Below are 21,007 nucleotides of genomic sequence, written 5' to 3'. Positions count from 1 at the left end.
TTATTAATCAAAAAAATTATTTAACACTAGAATCTAAATAAATTTGGCCACGTTTTTGATTAAAGTGATGAACTCATAGAAACTACAAAATTTGCAATTATTTTTCCAACATAGAAAAATTTTTTTATTTATTTTTAGAGATTCATTTTTTATTGTTGGGAGCTCGCCGTTCAAATCGCTTCTTAATTTGCTGCAAAATTTCCGCCACAGCTTTCGTATCGGGAATTTTCATGGTTGCAGCTGATTCGAGATGTTTATCTGGCGTTACGCGAAATGTCAAGCATTTATCTTTAAGCACTTGCATCACATCCTCGTCAGTTGTATCGTCGCCAATGAACAACGCAAAAGCCTTTTCCTGCCAATTTTCGCCGAATTTGTGTTTCAAAATGTACTCGGCAGCGAATCCCTTGTTCCATTGCATGGGCGGTTTCGCTTCAACCGCTTTGTGGGCGGGGCTTGGGCGAAATCCGTGTTTCCGAATAATTTCCATCGCTTTATTCTCGAGCTCTTTGTGATATTCTTCGGGCACGGCGCGATAATGGAACGACAACGAGTATTTTTTGGATTCGACGAAAGCGCCATCTCGCGAGATCGAATTGAGTTCCGCTACCATTTGCGGATAACTTTGCTTGAGGGCGTCACTTAGCTCGTAATCGAAGCGATAACCATCGGGAAAAACAATTTCGAAGCCGTGATCTCCGGCATAGATAACATTCTCAAGGGCAACGACACTTTTTGCATTGGTTGCGTCACGCCCTGTGATTATGGCGACGACAACATTTGGCTGATCCCGGATGAATTCGAGAGCTTCACGATTACCGTCGACCATGCAAGTCATATCTGGATGAGGTGCAATGTCGGATAAAGTGCCATCGTAATCGAGAAGTAGCACAAAAGTTTTTTTGTTGTCCCAAAATCTTTGAAAAAATGAAGAAAACTTGAAATTTTAGCAAAAAAAATTCTGAAAATTTTACTTACGATTCATTCAAATACAACATTCGAATGTACTGAGAGCTTTTGGCGAAGGGATCTTCTCCAGGAAACATTTTCAAGTAAGTAAAAATAAATCTCTGACAGACAAATCAAACTTTCTGTTCAAACGTTTAATTGTTTACTGATTAGACTTTGCTTTGTTAGCGTCGCTCGTCGTATTCAAACGTCTCAAGTAAGTAAATAATAATAAAAATTTTTTGTCAATGCCTCTTATCTCGCTTTTAGACAGAATTCCTACGTACGAGATGCATCTAATTACGAAAATATACCGCTCGAGTGTGAAATTAGTGCCTTATATGACCGACTTTTAAGCAATATTAATAACATCCAACTAAACGTTGTGTGAAATCAATGAATTTTGAACACGTGATGGAAATTTGCCAATGTTTTCCGCTTTTTACATTCTACAACTAGGTACTTGATAGTTAACGACGACGTTCATGTGTGAAAGTGGATTAGTTGATACTTTTACGAGGGCGGCGATGAGAGATTAAGGTTAATGCGAGATTATGAAGTCACGAACAATTATCTTGAATGATTTTTTTTGCTCGCTATTCTTGAATTCAATCAACGTTAAACGGCAAAAAAATTAGGAGAAAATAACATGAAGACCTTCAAAAAATCCTCACACAATTTAGAATTGGATTCTATTGAACATCCAATTATAGAGATTATTGACATTGAAAAGAGTTTCTAAGGTGCCGAGATGAGTAGTTAAGGTCGAGGTTGAGGGTAAGACGATGAGGAAAAATGTTTCATGTTACAACTTATTTTTAAATGTAAATTATTTGGAAAGTTTTGACATAAATTTGGTAAGTTTTCTAAAAAATTTCTAAAAAAATCCAAAAATTAAGTTTTTACTAAACTTTTGATGTTCCATTAATTATAAATTTTTTTAATTTTTTTTTTTCCAATTTTTCATAAGAATTCCCATTTTTTTTTTATTTTTTATTTTATCTAATTTTACTCAATAGAGAAATGTCCTTGAAGATAGGCGATTTAAGAAAGATCCAGATAAAAAAAAATTACAAAGCGATTGACGTTTTATTTTTGGCGAACATAAAAAAACGAAGAACAAAGAAAATTAGATGTTAACTGTGAAAATAAATTTGTTTAGTTAATTAAGTGAAATTATTGTTAAACGAAAGAAGAGATAGAAAGGAAGTTCGAAATCGATGGGCATGAGAAGAAGAAGAAATGGAAGAAATAGATACCAAAAGTAGATGAAGAAGCACAAGAGAGAAAACTTGAAATGATAAAAATGAGCGAAAAAACGACAAGAGTTCAAATTAATGCTTTATATCAGGGTCGAAAATACTATGAGTCAAAAAAAACTTAAAGCTTTTGCTTAAGTAAAAGTCACAATTAAGTTGACTTTTGACTTTTAAGTCAAAAGTAAAAGACAAGAGTAAAAGACTATTAAGTCAATTAAGTCAAAATTAAAAGCTCAAATTTTCAAAATATTCAAATTTTTTTTTAATTTCGAACAGTTTTTTGTGAAAAATTTAAATTCTTTGAAAAAGTATGCTTTTAATTGTGACTTATTTGACTTAAAATTTTACTTAATAAGTAAATAAGTTTAATTGTCTCTTACTTTTGACTTAAAAGTCAACTTAATTGTGACTTTTACCTTAAGCAAAAGCTTTAAGTTTTTTATTGACTTAAAGTATTTTCGACCCTGCTTGATATCAAAATAAAATCTATTCTGGTCGGAAAATTGATAAGTTAAGGAAACCATCCAAGAGGTCCTGCAGAAAATCACCGTCAACTTCAATCGCCGACTAACTAATTTTTTTTTTATTTCTGGCGCGCTTTGGCTGTTTATCGTTTTATTATGTTTCGTTTCATGTCCATCTTCATGTATAACTCCACAAAATGTCAACTGCCTGTTGCGCCATACACGAACCGCCAAATGAGAACCGCCAACCGTGAGCTGTGATATTAGTATTTAAGTAGTTGTTAGTGTGTCCAATAATGAAATTAATGTCGCCAAATAAGAAAAAATCTACTATTTGTTAAGTCCTATATATAAGATGTAATGATTAGTTAGTAATCAAGTCCCTTTAATTAATGTCATTTATTGTATAAATTTAAGTCCTGGTTAATAAAAAATATTGTATTGTATTGATAAGTTAAGGATAGAAATATTGCATATTACAAAAGGATGTATCACGCTTTGGGATGAGTTGATATGTAAAACATCATTTCAGAAAGGAAGATGACATATGTTCGAAGTACATTAGCTTCTTTTTTCTGAATTTCCAATAATTCTATAAATGAAGAAAACTTGTTAACGCCAACTTCTTATTTAAAACTATGAATGAAATGTCGAAAATGAGGATATGGACCTTATAATTATATACATGCGTAATATTTCTCAAACACGTTTCGTCAAAGCCAAAGTTTAATGAACTTTATTTAATTTTGCATTATCTTTATGATATACAATTCTAAACAATTTGTAGAGAAGCTTCGGTAGAAATTGAAAATTTTTCTGAAACGAAACTAAATCAGACTTTAGTAGAAAAAAATTTCATTATCTAATCTATTTTTTTTTTTGGTTCAGATTTAATTACCACAAAATAATTTTCAACTAAAAATGATGAGAAACGATTCAAAATTTGTAACAGCCTTACGTTAATATTAACATTTTTAACGCCTTTAATTTTTTTTTTATTCTTATATGAGACACTTTTGATCAGTGGATCAGCCTTTTTTAAAAATAATCTGTTAACAACAATTCAGTAAATATTTCAATAATTTTCTAAGAATTAATTTGGGCAAATATTCGCTTGATTAAATTCATAGCAATTTCAAAAGAAATCAAAAGTATTAAACAATTGACACAAAAAATTCCAAATAAATGTCTTAAAATATTTTAAAGCAATTTTATCAAAGTGAACCCTCAAAGGTTCAAAAAACATTTATATATTTTTTTTATTTTATTAACAACAAGGTCTTCTTACCTTTATTTTCATTGTCAAAAAAATTATCTGTCAAGCGCTCATTTCTATTCAAGGACAATGTATGAACATGTTTTTGACTCATCATTTCGCTCATATTCAAATTGTTCTAAAATATTCAAATAAAAACGATAATTTCATAGAAAATATAACCTGATTCAGGGACAAAAATTACCCTCTCTGTATTGTACACATAATTTTATCGTAAACACATTTATCCATTCACACGTCAATTCCGCATCCGGAAATAGTATGTCTGGTTCAATTGTGAGGTTGGGAGTGAAAAATATGTATTTACGGCGTTGACAATTTTTATTTTTGTTAACAATGCGAAGTTGGCGTCGCTAAAATCGCGCATACATCACATACGTACTTGATAACCAATTATTCCGCCGTTCAAGCTCATGGCCGTAATTTGCGCCTTTTTTACATTGGATCGTGTTTGTTGACGATGTTAAATGCTATTAATTCCGTTTCATTTGGCGTGCGATGAATTTGCGTGCGACAAAGTGAAAAGTCAGTGAAAGGAAGAACGCTCGGAGGAAGATGAATGACGAGGCATGACAACGATGCACTTTTTGCGCGATATTAGACATTGTCGGTGCAAATGGTAAACAACAAGTCTATCATCAACGGGCTACAGGTGTGTGGCGGGGTAAACAAAACAAAGCAACAATTGCTTCCCGTAGCAACAAGAGTCGCGAACGTTGTCATAACACTTTTTCAAACAACCAGATTTTTCGCGAAATTCCCTCATCGTAGCAGTTTGTTATAACTCCATCAAAATTCCTCGAAAATGGCATCTCGCGGAGGTTCAAAGTCAGCTGCAAAGCCTTCGAAACGCGGAGGGGCATCAGGATCCAAAGGTTTACCTCGAAAAAGTATCGCAGCAGGAGCTTGTCCTTCCAAAGCATTGACTTCGAAGAAAAACGTTGAAAGTGACAGCGATGAGTCCACAGACGTTATGTCATCATCCGAAGACGAAGATCGCTGGAAGGAAGGTACGAAACACACCGAAGTCTCTGCCGATTATTGGACCATCCAGAAACTCGTGAAATACATGAAGGCGGGAAATCAAACGGCAACCATTGTGGCGTTGTGTTGCCTGAAAGAGTACGACTTGACGACGCAAATGAATCAACTTGCGATTCAAGATATTGGCGGATTGGAAGTTCTCGTAAACTTGTTGGAGAGCAATGATTTTAAATGTCGTTTGGGAGCGTTATCAGTACTTTCTGAGATCTCTTTGAACATGGATATCCGGAAAACGATTGTAGATTTGGGCGGAATTCCGTTACTTGTGAAGATTTTGTCTGAACCAGCGGGAAATTTGAAGGTTATGGCAGCGGAAACGTTGGCAAATGTAGCAAAAGTTCGTTTAGCGCGAAAGCTTGTGAGACGCTGCGGAGGTATTCCGCGTTTAGTCGATTTGTTGGATATCAGTTTGCAGTAAGTTATGATTTTGAAGTTTCCTAAATTGACAGATGTCAAAATTTTCTTTTTTTTAATGAAAAGTTATAAAATACTTATAAAAACCAAATTTTAAGGAATATATCCTTCCTTATTTTTTGTAAACTACTGATTTAAACCAAAAAATTTGAAAAATTACTTCAAAATTCAATACATATACCTTCACTATTTTGTGAAAAATTAAAAATTTTTACCATAAATTATCTTTCAGTGCCCTTCAAACATCCCGTGACGAACTTGCGATCGAAGAAAAGGAGTTACTTGACATGGCAAAGGCTGGCGCTCGAGCTCTTTGGTCCCTATCTGAATCAAGACATAACAAGGAACTTATGCGCAAAAGCGGAATTGTACCTTTGATGGGTCGTTTACTGAAAAGTGTTCATATTGAGCTTGTTGTTCCAATAATGGTAAGAAATTTATCAAAAAATGTTAGAAACTCACCTAAATTTTTACGTTTTAGGGAACAATTCAACAATGTGCTTCTCAAAGTAGCTACCAATTAGCTATTACGACAGAAAATATGATTCTTGATATCGTTACTCACCTCACTTCGGATAATTTGGATCTCAAAATGCAATGTAGCTCTGCGATTTTTAAGTGTGCTTCGGATAAGGTAATTTTTCTAACCTCAAAAACTTAATTCTAACCTCGAAATTTGAATTCTAACCTCAAAATTATAATTCTGACCTCAAAAATCTAATTTTAACATCAAAAATCTAATTCTAACCTCAAAAATCTAATTCTAACCTCAAAAATCTAATTCTAACCTCAAAAATCTAATTCTAACCTTAAAAATCTAATTCTAACCTCAAAAATCTGATTCTAACCTCAATTAAATTTTCAGACGGCTCGAGATTTAGTTCGTGAAGCCGGAGGACTTGATCCCTTAGTTCAAATAGCAAAAGACAAGTCTATTCGTGACAACAAACCTTTGTTAGCTGCAGCTACAGGCGCTTTATGGCAATGTGCATATTCGGAAGCCAACATTAAAAAGTTAGATCAACTAAAGGCGATTCATGTTTTTGTTTCGTTACTCAACGACGAAAACGATGATGTTCTCACAAATGTCGTCGGAGCCATCGCTGAATGTGTTAAATTCCAAAATAATCGTGAAAATATCCGTACAACAGGAGGTTTGCCATTACTTGTAAGTCTCTTAAACGGAACTCATCCTCCGATGTTGGAAAATGTCGCAAAAGCCTTGAAAGAATGCGCAATCGATCCCGAGAGCATGACGATGTTAGAAGAGCTCGATGCGATCCGTTTAATTTGGTCTTTGCTCAAAAATCCTCATAAACGAGTTCAAGCTTATGCGGCATGGGCGCTTTGTCCTTGTATCGAGCACGCAAAAGATTCCGGCGAGTTAGTGAGAAGTTTTGTGGGAGCTCTTGAACTTGTTGTCGATCTGTTGAAATCACGAGATACTTTTGTTCTGTCGGCGATTTGTGCTGCTTTGGCAACTATCGCAAAAGATAAAGAAAATTTGGCGGTTTTGTCAGATCATAAGGTTATCAGTATGTTGGCAAATTTGGTTCATACGACGGATGATATGCTTCGTGAAAATTTAGCGGCGGCAATTGCGAGTTGTGCTCCGTATGGAAATAATACTCAAGAGCTCGGAAGGTTGAAAACCGTTACTCCAATAGTTGGTTATATGGTTAGTACAAATCCGAGAGTTCATCGAACGACGGCTTTGGCTTTGTGGCGATTGTCGGAAGATCCACAGAATTGTATCACGATGCATCAGGTATGAATTTTTTTAAAAAAGAAACGTGATTCTTAAAATGTGCATTGGGAAAAAATTTAAAATAATTTTTTTTTAACGTTTTAAATTTTTTTAATTTTTAAAAATTTTTGTATTTTTAAGCAATTTATAATAATTCAATAATTTTGATATTGGTTCTCAAAATTTTAAGTGAAATTTAAATTTAATTTTTTTTTATTATTTTATTTTCTTTAAAAAATGATTTAATAATTTAAATAAGAAAATTTTAATTAAAATTATAATCACAAATTTCATTTCGAAAAGTTTGCTTAAAAATACAAAAATATTTGAAAATTAAAAAAAAATATTAAAAAATTTACTTTTCATTGCCCAATGCAAAAATCTAATTTTTTAAATTTTAATTTAATTTTTAAAATTTTAATTTAATTTTTAAAATTTTAATTTAATTTTTAAAATTTTAATTTAATTTTGAAAATTTTAATTTAATTTTCAGAATTTTAATTTAATTTTAAAAATTTTAATTTAATTGTTTGAATTTTAATTAAATTTTTAAAAATTTTAATTTATTTTTTAATTTAATTTTTAGAATTTGAATTTAATTTTTAAAATTTTAATTTAATTTTCAGAATTTTAATTTAATTTTAAAAATTTTAATTTAATTATTTGAATTTTAATTAAATTTTTGATTTATTTTTTAAATTTTAATTTAATTTTTAAAATTTTATTTTTCAGAGTGGCGTTGTTCCATTTTTGCTTGAAACCGTTGGTTCAAAAGACAAAGAGCTTCAAGAAGCTTCCGCAAATTGCTTGAGAAACATTCGAGCCTTAGCCCTTCGAGCTGAAGAATACCAACTTCAACAAGGATAAAATTCAGAAAAAAGGCAAAAATTCGTAAAAACAGCGACTTTATTGGTCCATTAAATTATTTAAGTAGACAAAAAATTTACAAAAATGTCTTTTTCTGTTCTGTTTTCCTTCACTTATGAATAAATATCGTAAATATTTCACGTACAAAGCACAAACATAGCAAAAAACAGACACACAACGCACGCACATGAAAAAATATTTTTTTTTCGCCTGAGCAATACTGTAAGAATTCCTAAATGGACAACAGTTCCATGTAAAAATTGTGTAAAACTTTAGAATAAAGCTTCGTTCATTTTGATCCATCATTAAAAATGGCATTTTATACAAATTTATACATCTAAGGGTGCGTTCAGTAACTCGCATTTGTGTTGCTGCCTCGCATGGAAATTGACATGCGGCGTTCGATCCGGGCAGGGGGCGATACAAGAGTGCCCGAAAACGACGGGTATTTCCATTTGCGGGGGCGTCGTGAGAGATTTCCATCTGTCGAGGCACGATTTCGAAAGGGATCTTCGTTGTTGCTTCCGCCAATGCTGCAACATTGTTTGTCACTATTTTCGGTTCCTTCTTCGGAGTCTTTGTCGTCGAGACTTTCAGGCAAGTAGGGACGCCCCGAGAGAAAGTACATGTTGTTTCGCGGATGCGGAGACTTGAAGTCGCAATCACAGTAGGAATGAACGCTATCGGGACTGAGGATGAGCTCGACTTCGTTATGGAGGTCGTGAACATCGCTGCTGGATCGCTTGAGTTTCGGGTATTTGTGAAGAACGCGCCAAAATCGATAGGCATCGCGGAATACGGAAGTTACCTGAGGAGAAAGATAATTTTTTATTAAAAATTTAGAAAATTTAGGGTGAGTTTTTTAAAAATTATTTTTTTTTTAATATTTTAAGATTTTTCAATCAGTTAAATATTATTTAATTATTTAATTATTTTTTATTAATATTTAAATTTATTAATTTAATAATTTTTTAAATTTATTTTTTATTTATTTAAATTAATTTATTTATTTTAATTAATTAATTTAAATAAATTAATTAAATAAATAAATAAAAAAAATTAATTATTAAATAATTTTTTTTTTAATTATTTTATTTATTTAATTATTTTTTATTAATTAATTAATTTTAATTTATTAATTAATTTTATTAAATAAATTTATAAATATTTTATTTATTTAATTAATAAAAATAAATATTTAAAAAAATTTTATTTAATTTATTTAAAATTAAAATTAATTTAAAATTAATTTTAAATTTGTTTTTAATAAAAATGGTTTTTAAAAAATATTTATAAATTAATTTAAAAAAAAATAATTAAATGAAAATAAATAAATAAAATAATCAAAATTATTAAATTAAGTAATATTTTTTTTATTTAATTTAATTTAATTTTTTTTTAATTAATTTATTTAAATTTATTTTTTAATAAATTTTACTTAATTTATTATTTATTAATTTTTAAAAATTATTTTTATTAAAAAAAATATTTTTTTCCCTTTAATACGAATTTTAAGTCAATAACAATTCAACTTTTATTCTCAAGATGCACAAAATAAGTACTTCAGGTTTCTATGAAACCGTCAACAAAGTGTCTACTTTATTTCCGTATTTTGACGCAAACAAGTACAACAACCCACAGTTGAAAACAAATGGAAAAACACAAACAATTCACGTGAATAAATTCTTTGCGGGAAAAAAAACAAAACTCAATTACCTGTTCAATGCTTTCTCTCACGGAGATTTCATGAAAGCAGGCACATGCAATTTCTTTCGCACGCTTTTGTCCATCCTCGGTAGACACCATTCGATCATGAAATTGATCGATTTTGTTGCCAACTAGTATAACAGGTACATCGATAAAGCCTTCCTTTTTTGTGGGAATGAAGAAAAAATTTGAAAGAAAGAAAGAAAAATGAATAAATATTATTATATTAGTGATGATGGCGAGTGAAGTAGAATCGAGTTGAGGAGAGTCCCATCGTTAAGTACAATAATAATAAATAATAATAATACAACAACAACAACCCACTTGATGGAGAGAAAAAGCACTTGTCACGTTCCTCATTTGCTTTTGTTAAGGTAAGTACAAGTTGGAAAAATGTTTCATATTTTTATTATGGGTAAGTTTTTCTTAAGATAAAAAATAAATAACTAACATTTTTTAAAATTTAATTTAAAATATTAAATATTCTTCACGAAAAATTAAATTAAATTAAAATTAAATTGGAAAAATAAAGAAATCAAATCACCAAATAAAAATTACTTTCTGGCTAATGGAAAATTACTTTTGGGCTAATTGAAAAAACAACTAAAAATTATTTTTTCTTAAAAAACAATTTTTAAAAAATTTGGAAAAAATAAGTTCAATGATTTTCGAAAAAAATTTTTAGAGAAAAAATTTCGTTTTTTTAGAAAAGAATTTTTAAAAAACTTTTGAAATATTTGAAAAAAACAAATAAATTTGGTAATAAGTTTAGGCCGCTCCAATTTTTTTTGAACTTTTTGTCCCATTCAAAAAAATTACTTTTCAAAATTTTTGAAAAATTATGAAAATTACCAAAAAAGGTAAATTTTGTTGAAATTTTTTTTTTTATTTTAACCTTGAAATACAATTCAATTTAAATTGGCTTTTGATAACATGAAACAAAAAGATATTAATAAATTTCTTAAAAAAAAAAAATTGAAAAAAATATTATTCAGAAAAAAATTAGGACGAGAGATTATTTTATCCATTATTTTTTACTTCGGTAAGTAGTTGAAAAATCTTAAACTAAAATTACAAAAAAAAAAACAAAGAATATTAAGAAAATGAAAAGCTTTGTACTAAAATTAATTTCAGATTTTTTTGTTGAGAAAAATTTTTTTTTAAGAAACGAATTTATTTAATACAAATAGATTTTCAAAAAGAATTCAAAATATTTTTTTTTTTTTCATAAAAAAAGCTCCAAAAAAACGCTAATTTTTGATTATTTTTTTTTATTTTGCCACATTGGATTGGACATGAGAAAAAAAAAATTAAAAATGTCATCAAAATTGACCGTTTTTATTTTATTTTAAGAAATTTTCATAATTTTTTTTTTACAATTTATTAAACTTTTTGTAATGGATTTTCTTCTCACAAAACATTTTTAATGAAAATTACTGAATTTAAAAAAAAAAAAAAAAAATTGAGAGTAATTTTTTACGATATTATTTTTTTTTCAATTTTATCTAAAATATTCTTAAATCAATTTAAAAAAAAACTCAAATCAAACAAAAATATTAATTAATGGTCAAAAATTGTTCAAATTTTGTCATTTTGTATAAAAAAAAAAGTATTTCAAACTTTTTTTTTATTTTCAAAAATTTTGGAAAAAGTTAAAAAATTTAGTAAAAAAAAATTAAAATTATGAAATTCAACTAAAAAATAGTATTTGAAAGCACTTTAGAAAGTGAAACATTTTCCACAATTGTATCAACCTATGTCTTGTTATTTTACCAAATTAAGCTCACTATATCGAAGAAAATTCGTTACAAGTTCATTTATTATTTTTAGACAATCAATTAATTACTTGTATAATTATTTTCGAAGACGCTTCTCGTCACGATGCACAGTTGTCAACAACGACAAACTTTTTAAATTATTATTTTTTTTTTGTTTTGTAATAAAAATAAAAATATCTCAAGTTTCTTTCTTTCGCGTGTTTTTGTTCTTCTTCTTGCTTGACGACGACGACGACTTGTTGCTGAAACTTTTGAAAAGTTTTGAAATGCACTTTCCGACACAACATCCGGATGTCACAACACTCACACTTGTCATATCCATCGTGGATGGTAGCGAGTCAGTGCGATGTGTCGTAATTTCGTTGTCAAGCAGTTTATCGACGTCCGTGGTTTCCAACGGAATTTGCTTTTCCGAGAGAAATCGTTTGAGTGTGAAAGAAGTCGCTGGCTGAACTTGCGTAACTGAAACCGAGTTCATCTGAATAATTGGTTTTTTCTCCTCAAAAGTTGAATCGAGACATTTTGAACGAACATTCGGAGTTTCAGTAACCCAACCTCGTCTCGTTGAAGGACGATCTTTCGCTTTGGTGATCGCATTTGCGATTATTCTTGAAATCTGGTCGATGCGATCTTTTTCTTCTTGTTCCTTCGTAATTTTTAAACTTGAGGTCGATGAACTTTCCGTCACTTCTTCAATCGGGCAGATTTTGTGACGACTATTGCAACGTAAGCTCAACAAACTTTCAGTTTTTTCACGTTTTAAGTCGATTTTTATCTCGTCTTTGATCCGCATGTTCAAATGTTTCTCCTTTTTGGGCTTCGGGGGATCATGAGTGACATAAGAAGCATAATAAGTCACCGATTTCATGGGAAGCAAGTGAATTATTTCGTCAGTTGAGACAGATTCCAACGAAGAATTCTGATTTTCATCCAATTTCGGTAAACTTTTCAACGATTTTTGGGATTTTTGTAAAGAAATGTCACCAATTTGCTCATTTTGAGCACAAGAATCGTCATTAATCGTTGGAAAAACTGGAATTTCCACAGAAACTTTTGTACTGCAACGTGGGCAAACAGTATCCGATACCGGATTTCCCAATTTTATGTAAATAGCAGGTTTGGGACACATCGATTTCCATAACTCCGTGTCACTGAAACTCTTGCACGGGATTTTTCTCGCCATTTTTCACGAAAGAAACGTCTGACAAACGGAAAAGCGTGCGACAAAAAACACCATGCTTACTATTGTTTATAGAAATATTTAAAAAAATTATAAAAAAAAATTTTTCAAAAAAATTAATGAAAAAATTATTGAAAAAATTATTTTAAAAAAATTATTAAAAAAATTATTTTAAAAAAATTAAAAAAAAAAAAAAAAAAAAAAAAATTTTAAAAAATTTAAAAAAATATTTTAAAAAAATTTAAAAAAAATTATTTAAAAAAAATATTTAAAAAAATAATTAAAAAACATATTTTTTTAATATTTAAAAAAAAATTTAATAATTTTTTAATTATTTTTTTTTAATATTTTTTTTAATAGTTTTTTTTTAAATATTTTTTTAATAATTTTAATTTTTTTTTAATATTTTTTAATTAATTTTTTTTATTTTAATATGCTTGTATATTTTTTTAAAATTATTTTATATATTTTTTTAAATGTTTTTTTCTCTCCCCCTTGCGTCGAAAACATCAAAAAACCACGTGTCGCCACTTACCTTGTGATTCGTTCCCAGTCTACGACGTCGCTTATTGTAATTAATGAGGAACTTCAGTCGATTACACTCGTCAAAGCTACACTTGTCTGTCACGGAATACGTTAAGATAAATGCTTCGGCCCATCGGATGTTCGCCTCCAACGTAATGCTGTCCGCTTCCTGCAAAAAAAAAAAAACAAAAAAAAAATGACAAACAAATTATTTTTCTACCCCGTGCGCTTAAATATTCCTTCATCTACTTACGTTCATTTGTCCCGTGGCATCCAATATCTCAAACAGGACGACGTCGTTATCGATGACAGTGTTGTGCGTGTAGACCTTCTCCAAATTCGGGTCATAATCTCCAATGAAACGTCTTGTGATAAATCGTACTACCATAGCTATCGCATCGATTTTTTGTTTATTTGTTTGTTTTTGAGAACATGCAAAAAAAAAAGATTAAAGACCGAAAAATGAGCAAAAATATAAAAAAAAAATAATTGAAAAAGGTTCCACGAAATAGAAATTTCTCCAGAGTAATTTTATTTTATTTATTTACTTTTGACAAATTTTATTGAAATTTTTCTACGTCGTTTCTTTAGAAAAAAAAATGAATAAGAAGATTTTCATTGAGACACAAAACCTCAAGTGTTTTTGATTTTATGGAAAAATTCGATTGTTTAAAGAGGATATTTAGGTCATCGATAAACAAGGAAGTAATTAAAAGTAACGAGCTACATGAATAAATTGAAAGTTTTTTAATAAATTTAACTGATTCCTTTCTCACCCTTTTCGTAGAAAAACAAAAGTCTTTATTGAATATTTTATATCAGAATATTTAAAGGGAGAAAAGGACATATATTTTGAAGAATAACTTCTGAATAATTTTCTTTAATATTTAAATAGAATTTTGTTCGTGTTAAAAATTGAAAAAGGTGTTGAGTTACCTTTTTATTGAGTTTTATTACCAAAGTTATAAAAGAGAATATTTTTTAATGGCGTTAAAATTTTAATATTTTTCAAAATATAAAAAATAATTTAAATTAAATAAATAAAAAAAAATAAAATAAATAAAAATTAGAAAAATAATGGGTTTAGGTATAAATATTTTGGTATAAATATAAATATTTAAAAAAATTTAATTAAAATTAAAATTTATTTTAAAAAATTATTTAATAAAGTAAAATAAAAAAATACGAAAAACTATGGGTTTGATAAAAACTTGGATTTAAATTATTATTTTTTTTAATTTATATTATTATTTTTTTTAATATCATTTTAAAAAATTTGAATTAAAATTAAAAAAATATTTAAAAAAAAAATTTAATAAAAAATAGATTAACAAAAAAATTAATAAAAAATTGTTTCAATACAATTCTGAATTAATTTTTTTTTATATAAACTGAAAAAATATAAACTAAAATATTTAAAATATTTAATCTAATAAAATAATAATAAACCTAAATAAAGAAAAATCAATTTATCAAATAATTAATTTTTTTAAATAATTTAATGGATATTTTATTTATTTATTTTTGAATTTATTTTCTTTCAATTATTAATTAATTTTTACTTGAAAATTAATGTAAAATAATAAATTAATTTAAAATTTCAAGATACACTTAAAAAAATATTTAAATAAAATAAATGATTATTTAAATAATTATTTAATTATTAAAAAAAAATTAATTTTAATTATTCAAAATTAATAATTTATTTTTTTAAATATTTTTTAAAAATAAATTCAATAATTTTTAAAATTAAACAAATTAAAATATCGTCAAGTAAAAATTAATTAGTAACTGAAAAAAATTAAATTTAAAACTAAATAAATAAAATATTATTTAAATTATTTAATAAAATTAATTATTTGATAAAAATAAAAATTAATTAAATAAAATTTAAAAAAAAAATTAATGAAAAAAAAATCATAAAGCATGAAAAATTTATTCAAACTATATTAAAAATAAAAACTCATTTAAATCGCAATTTTATTATATTATTTTTCTTAATGACTTTTATCTTAATTAAACCGCGAGACATTTTTAATTAAAAACTTCTTATATAACAAAATATAAAAAAATATGACCCTGACCTATAAGAACATATTTTCATTGATTCAACCGTCATCAAAAATCCATTTTCTCTCACCTACATTTCAACTTTTAATTCATCACTTTCATTTCCAAAGAATTTCAATCAGACTTTTCAATTTAAATTTCGCCATAAAAACGCGTCGAACCATGACTTTGCGTTTTTTCTTCAAAACTTTTGAACATTAATTTGTGTGCAAAACAATTTTCCCAATTATAAAATTTTCACCGCGACGTCAAATCGCTGCTCCGATTCATTATTAATAATTATTTATATCCATAAATTTATTCAAATGAATAAAATTTAAGCTTGTAACTCGACACCGCGGAGAATAAATCAAAGTTTACGAGTATTCATCACCCTTTGCATCACGCTTCACGTCGTTTGTCGTCCATTTATTGCTGCTGCGGTTCGATTTGCGGTTTCAGCTCAGCTCATCGCACAAAACTGATTAAAAAATCAACATTTGTGACAGTAACTTGCTACTGCGAGCAAAATATTTGTTCTATTAGCGACGATTTTCATTGAATTTCTGCAATAAATTTAATCGTAAATGGCTTGGCAAACAATCAGCCATGAGAGAAAATTGTTGGCACGATAAAAAGCGAAGGAAGAAAAATTGTAACGTAACTTCAAGAGGTGAAAAGTGAATTTCTAGCAAGATTGAGTGCCATCATTTATCCACTTTTAGCATTTAATTGGAATAATTTAAATATTTTTCTGCACTAACGAGCAATTTTAAAGTTTCACATTTGAAAAAAAAACCAGGCGTCTCCATGTTTCATTCATTTTTCGATGGAAAATCACATTTAATGAAACAAATAATTTTGCGAGGGATTCTCGTGAATTGTTTACGACGTGAAATATTGTTAGTAAAAATGTGACGATAAAAAAAATATCAAATGACCAACGCGTGCCATGACCTTTCAATCTGTCTTTGTTCCTAATTGAGACATTTCTTTTAAGAGGTTTCTTTATTATTCCATCAATTATTCATGAGAAGTTTCTGAAGTCAATGTTCTGGCTCGCATTACCGACAAAAAATAAATAATTTTTTTATTAAAATAAAATTTTTCTTAAATTAGAATTTCCTTTCTTTTGAATAATTATTTGGTTAACTGAATTTATTTTTTTTTTTTTTTTGTTGAAATGAAATAAAATAAAATAATAATTATGAGTCCTTCGACTTAATCTCCTAAGACAACAACAAAACAAAAACAAAACAAATTTTCGCCTGACAAATATTTTCTCAGGACCCAAAACTACAATGTTGTTTGCCGTGAAAACATAAATTTTACCCCATACCTTCGTCATGTTTTTTCTCGTTTTAGGGGAAAAACAGACACAATGAATGTTAATTTCGTTGTCGGATGGTAAAAGATGGATTTAACTATTGTGTAACAAAATTATTATCAGCGTTTCATGAGAAAATTAAATTAAAGGGAAATTAATCTCTTGTTTTTGATAAATTTCTAATGATTCCAATTTATTAAATATTTTTATTTTACTTTTTTTTACAAAAAAAAAAAATTTTTTTCAAGACATAAAGATTTTTTTTTTTGAATATTTAGGTAAATTTAAGAAAATAAAAATTTAATTAATTTTATTTTTTAATATTTAATATTTAAAAAAATCTTAATTTAAAGAATATTTAAATTTAATTTATTTTTTTTTAATTTTAATTTTTTTTTAAATTAATCTTAGCTAAATTTTTTAATAGTTCAAAAATGAAAATTTTAAAAATATTTTGAATGCAAATTATTTTTCAAATACTAAAAAATAAATTAATTTATTAAACTTTCACAAATTACAAGAAATTTTGTTATCTGAAGGCAATATCAGTAAACAATTGTCAACAAGCCTTGTGAAAAATAAGATTTTTATTTATTGACTGAAAAGTTGAGAAATATAATTTTTTTTTTTTTTCTTCGACAATTATTCATTTCAAACTTTTTTTTAATATTAAATAATATTTTTTTAATTCAGTCCACTTAAATTTTTTTAAGTTTTAATTTTTAGCCCAATGCACATTTTAAAATTTCTGTTGAGGGTATTTTGAAAATTTTTCATGAAATTTTATGAATTTTATCATTTAGAGCACTTTCAGAAGTTTATCTCAATTAACATTAGAGTTTTTGGTTCAATTTAATGCATTTTAAATTTTTAACCCAGTGCACATTTAAAAATTTCTGCAGATGCTGTATTTGAAAATTTCTCACAAAATGTTATAAATATTATTATTTCAGAGACTATTTAATATTAATTCAACCATAATTTGAGGTTTTGATTCAATTTAATGCATTTTAAATTTTTAACCCAGTACACAATTTGAAATTTTTCATAACTTCATTAAAAAATATATTCGAAATATTTTTTTCTACTTTTTAAAAAATTTTTTAATCATGAACAAAAAACTTTTACATTTCTTTTTCATCGAACAAAATAACAACAAAACCAACAAATGAATAAAAAAATGATTCTTGGAACTTTTTTCAGTAAAAATCCAAAGAAACGCATAATGAACACTTAATGTGTCACTCTCACAATCGGTGCAAAGCACAAAGACACCCAATTCAACGCAAATCACTGTGATTTATTTATTCACTATTATAATGTGTGTGTTTATGTCGCGTCGTCGTCATCATCATCATTCATGGCGACCCTGAAAATACAACTGTCCGTATTAAATTTCATTCCTGTTTGTTCATTATCATTGTTGTGATTTTTTTGTAATAATAATAACGACAATAATCCTCAATATTTACATAAATAATTTTTTCAGAGGGAGATCTCAAATTGATTTGTTTGTTTTGTTGTCAAAATTGGGTCACCACAGCTTTATTGACATTTTAATTACGTAGGGGTAGCAATTTCCTCGTTGTTTGTGCATTTGTAGTTCTGTGACAGTGTAGTTTTTGATCGCACATTAATAAATAAATAATTTACGTGGAAATGTGTCGGACAGAAAAAGAAACAGTAATTGAGTGACTCACCTACAAGTATTTACATTTCAGGTGTACCATGAAAGGTCTCTTTGAGTCAAAAAGGAGATAATTTTACAATTTGAAAAATTATTTTTTAATTTTTCTAAATTAAATTTAATTAAAATTTAATTTAAAAAAAATTATTTTGTTTATTTAAATTTTGAATTTTTTTAATTAAAAAAAAATATTATTGTAAAAAAATTATTTAAAAAATTTTTAATTTAAAAAAAATTATTTCTGAAATTTTTTAATAAAAAAATTAATAAACTTTTAAATAAAATATAATATTATTTTCAATTTAATTTATTATTTATTTTTTATTTAATTTTATTTATTTATTTATAATAATTAAAATTATTTAAAAATAATAATATTAAATTAAATTAAATAAAATAATTATTTATATTAATAATTAAATAATATATATCAAATATGATTTTAAAAGAATTTAAAAATTTTAATTTAGGTTTATTAAAATTATTTAATTAATTATTAAATTTTATTTATTTTAAATTAAATAAATTAAGAATAATAAATATTCCTAATTATTAAAAAAAAAATTAAAATAAATGAATAAAAAGAAATTTTTCTGAAAAAATAGGAGGAATAATCCATTTTTTATTTACAGAGCTTACTACAACAGAAGAGAAACTTTTTACTACGACGTAAAATATTTTTACTCCATAGAATTTTTTATTACACTTTCAAGTTTTTTTTTTGCTTTCTCATATTTGCGGATCGACGACAATGAAAATTCCTTTCCAATACTAAGTATCAACGGTCTGTCTACATCCCACTCTTTCTTTTCTTATCCAATTTTACCGTTATTGGAATTCCTTTTTGAGAAAGTATTCGCCTTCTTTTTGAGGCGGTAAATATTTATTTTTTATTTATTTACTATGGCACGCCGCAGAGTTCAAAGTGAAATTGTTCACTTGGAATTTTCAATCCTTGCCAATTTTTTATTTATTTTTTTTTCACGGCAATTGTGCGACTCAAAATTTCATGAAAAATTAATTGAACAAAAAGTTCATTTAAAATGGGATTAAAACTCATTTAACTAACAATATTTAACTTGAAAGCAACCTTCGCAACCTTATATCAAGTAGAAAAATTTTCTGAAAGTATCGGTAACGAGATAAATTCTATAAGGTCATCGTTGACTGAAAATTGCGCAACAGAAATTGTTATTTAATTTTTCCATGAATTAATAAAATACGGTGAAGTTATAAAATAAATCTAGATCAAATTTCAGACTTTTTTTTAGAAAAAAAAAAAAGATGTTGAAAGGCAGCAGTGTAGACAAAAGATAAGACAAGGGTTACGTTTTAAGTGTAATTTGATCGTCTTCGGTAAGCTAACGGCATGTGACACTGAACTTGTGGCATTCACAGATTTGTTTTTTTGTTCATTTTTAGGTTTTAAGTGGTTTATGTATTGCACCTTTTTGATATCTCAGTTACATAAAAAAAATATTTGAGACGTAATTTTTGCTAAAAGGTTAAATGTTTCATTTTTTTTTTAAAGAAAAATTATTTTTTTTATATTCTTGACAAATAATTTTTATTTAAAAATTTTTTATTTAAAAAAAAATTAGTTGAATTTAAAATAATTTAAATAAAAATAAAATTAAATAAAATAAATAATTAAATTAAATTAATTTTATTTAAAATAAAATTATTTTTTTATTTAAAAAATATTTAATTCTATTTAAAAATAAAAATTTAATTTTTTTTTAATTTTTTTCAAAGTGATATTTTTTTAAAATTAATTAATTATTTAAAAAATATTTAAAATAAAAAAAAATAATTTTTAAATTTTTTATTAAAAAAATAAATAAATAAAAAATTATTAAGAAATTAAATTAAATTAATAATTATTATTAATTTTTTTTAATTAATTAATTTGATTTAAATAATGTTAAAAAATTTAAATTTATTGTTAAAAAATTAATTTAAAAAACAACCAGTCGTCTCCATCAAACAAGGAAATATTTCTGTTCTCACATGCTGTTTTCCTCGAATAACTTTGATTTTCTTCACAAACACGCGAATATGTAATGCGAGCTTTCAAACATTTTTTCCGTTCCAACAAACATCAAAGAGTCCCCTTTTTAAACATTCATGTCAAAAAAATACACTCAAAGTACAATTGAGTAGTTCCTTGAAAAAAAAATTACAACTTTTGAAGAAAATTACCAGTTTTTCCAACGCCGCTTTGACCAAGTACCATGAGACGAAATGTCTTTTGCTTGTGTGAGTGAAGTCCCAATTTAGCTAACGATGATTTCGGGGAAGTTGAATTCATGATGAAAAAGTTTCAAATTCGAACAGTTAGTTTTTTGACATTTTTCATTGGTTTATTTCACAAAACTTTTAACGAGAAAATAATTTATTTAAAATATTTTAATTATCAGCAGATGTTAATTTTTTTCACATTTTTATTTATTTATTTTTTTACGTATTTTTTGGGCATCCGGTTTTTCTCACAAAATTTTATTTTTTATTATTTGATAATTTTTTCACTATATTTATTTTTCTTTGATATTTTTATTTATTTTGAATTATTTATTAAATTTGCCCTTTATTTATTTTTTTTTTTTCGATAAAAACAACTTTTATCCTTAATCGTTCACAATCGACTGATAAAATTTTCCTCGAGGTACTTTTATTTATGAAAATACTTTTCTCGTAAACATGTGATTTCAATGTTCTACTACTTTTTTTTTTGT

General features: G+C 26.7%; 3 protein-coding genes across 3 annotated transcripts; 1 reads left to right on the top strand and 2 right to left on the bottom strand.

Moving 5' to 3' along the window:
* Window positions 1-47: 47 nt before the first annotated feature.
* LOC134829898 (uncharacterized) lies at window positions 48-1,179 on the bottom strand. Its single transcript, XM_063843193.1, has 2 exons — window positions 979-1,179; window positions 48-917 (listed from the first exon to the last, which is right to left on the bottom strand). The coding sequence occupies exons 1-2, from the start codon at window positions 1,044-1,046 to the stop codon at window positions 143-145; spliced, it is 843 nt and encodes a 280-aa protein (XP_063699263.1). The 5' UTR covers window positions 1,047-1,179; the 3' UTR covers window positions 48-142.
* Window positions 1,180-4,752: 3,573 nt separating this feature from the next.
* Window positions 4,753-8,019, top strand: LOC134828441 (armadillo repeat-containing protein gudu). Its single transcript, XM_063841419.1, has 5 exons — window positions 4,753-5,405; window positions 5,638-5,833; window positions 5,887-6,039; window positions 6,271-7,173; window positions 7,885-8,019. The coding sequence occupies exons 1-5, from the start codon at window positions 4,753-4,755 to the stop codon at window positions 8,017-8,019; spliced, it is 2,040 nt and encodes a 679-aa protein (XP_063697489.1).
* Window positions 8,020-8,163: 144 nt separating this feature from the next.
* Window positions 8,164-20,583, bottom strand: LOC134831796 (ras-related and estrogen-regulated growth inhibitor). Its single transcript, XM_063845611.1, has 5 exons — window positions 20,475-20,583; window positions 13,463-13,599; window positions 13,220-13,378; window positions 9,736-9,888; window positions 8,164-8,827 (listed from the first exon to the last, which is right to left on the bottom strand). The coding sequence occupies exons 1-5, from the start codon at window positions 20,581-20,583 to the stop codon at window positions 8,369-8,371; spliced, it is 1,017 nt and encodes a 338-aa protein (XP_063701681.1). The 3' UTR covers window positions 8,164-8,368.
* Between the last annotated feature and the right edge of the window lie 424 nt (window positions 20,584-21,007).

The sequence above is a fragment of the Culicoides brevitarsis genome, chromosome 2, assembly GCF_036172545.1.
Source record: "Culicoides brevitarsis isolate CSIRO-B50_1 chromosome 2, AGI_CSIRO_Cbre_v1, whole genome shotgun sequence".
NCBI lineage: Eukaryota > Metazoa > Arthropoda > Insecta > Diptera > Ceratopogonidae > Culicoides > Culicoides brevitarsis.
This window is presented reverse-complemented; position numbering and strand designations above follow the sequence as displayed.

Coding starts and splice junctions, on each gene's coding strand:
- LOC134828441 (XM_063841419.1), top strand. CDS start 4,753: ATGGCATCTCGCGGAGGTTCAAAGTCAGCTGCAAAGCCTTCGAAACGC. Junction 6,040..6,270: donor TTAAGTGTGCTTCGGATAAG/GTAATTTTTCTA, acceptor TTAAATTTTCAG/ACGGCTCGAGATTTAGTTCG. Junction 7,174..7,884: donor ATTGTATCACGATGCATCAG/GTATGAATTTTT, acceptor TTTATTTTTCAG/AGTGGCGTTGTTCCATTTTT.
- LOC134829898 (XM_063843193.1), bottom strand. CDS start 1,046: ATGTTTCCTGGAGAAGATCCCTTCGCCAAAAGCTCTCAGTACATTCGA. Junction 918..978: donor ATGTTGTATTTGAATGAATC/GTAAGTAAAATT, acceptor ATTTTTTCAAAG/ATTTTGGGACAACAAAAAAA.
- LOC134831796 (XM_063845611.1), bottom strand. CDS start 20,583: ATGAATTCAACTTCCCCGAAATCATCGTTAGCTAAATTGGGACTTCAC. Junction 9,889..13,219: donor GACTGGGAACGAATCACAAG/GTAAGTGGCGAC, acceptor CCCACAAAAAAG/GAAGGCTTTATCGATGTACC. Junction 8,828..9,735: donor TGAGAGAAAGCATTGAACAG/GTAATTGAGTTT, acceptor CTTTCTCCTCAG/GTAACTTCCGTATTCCGCGA.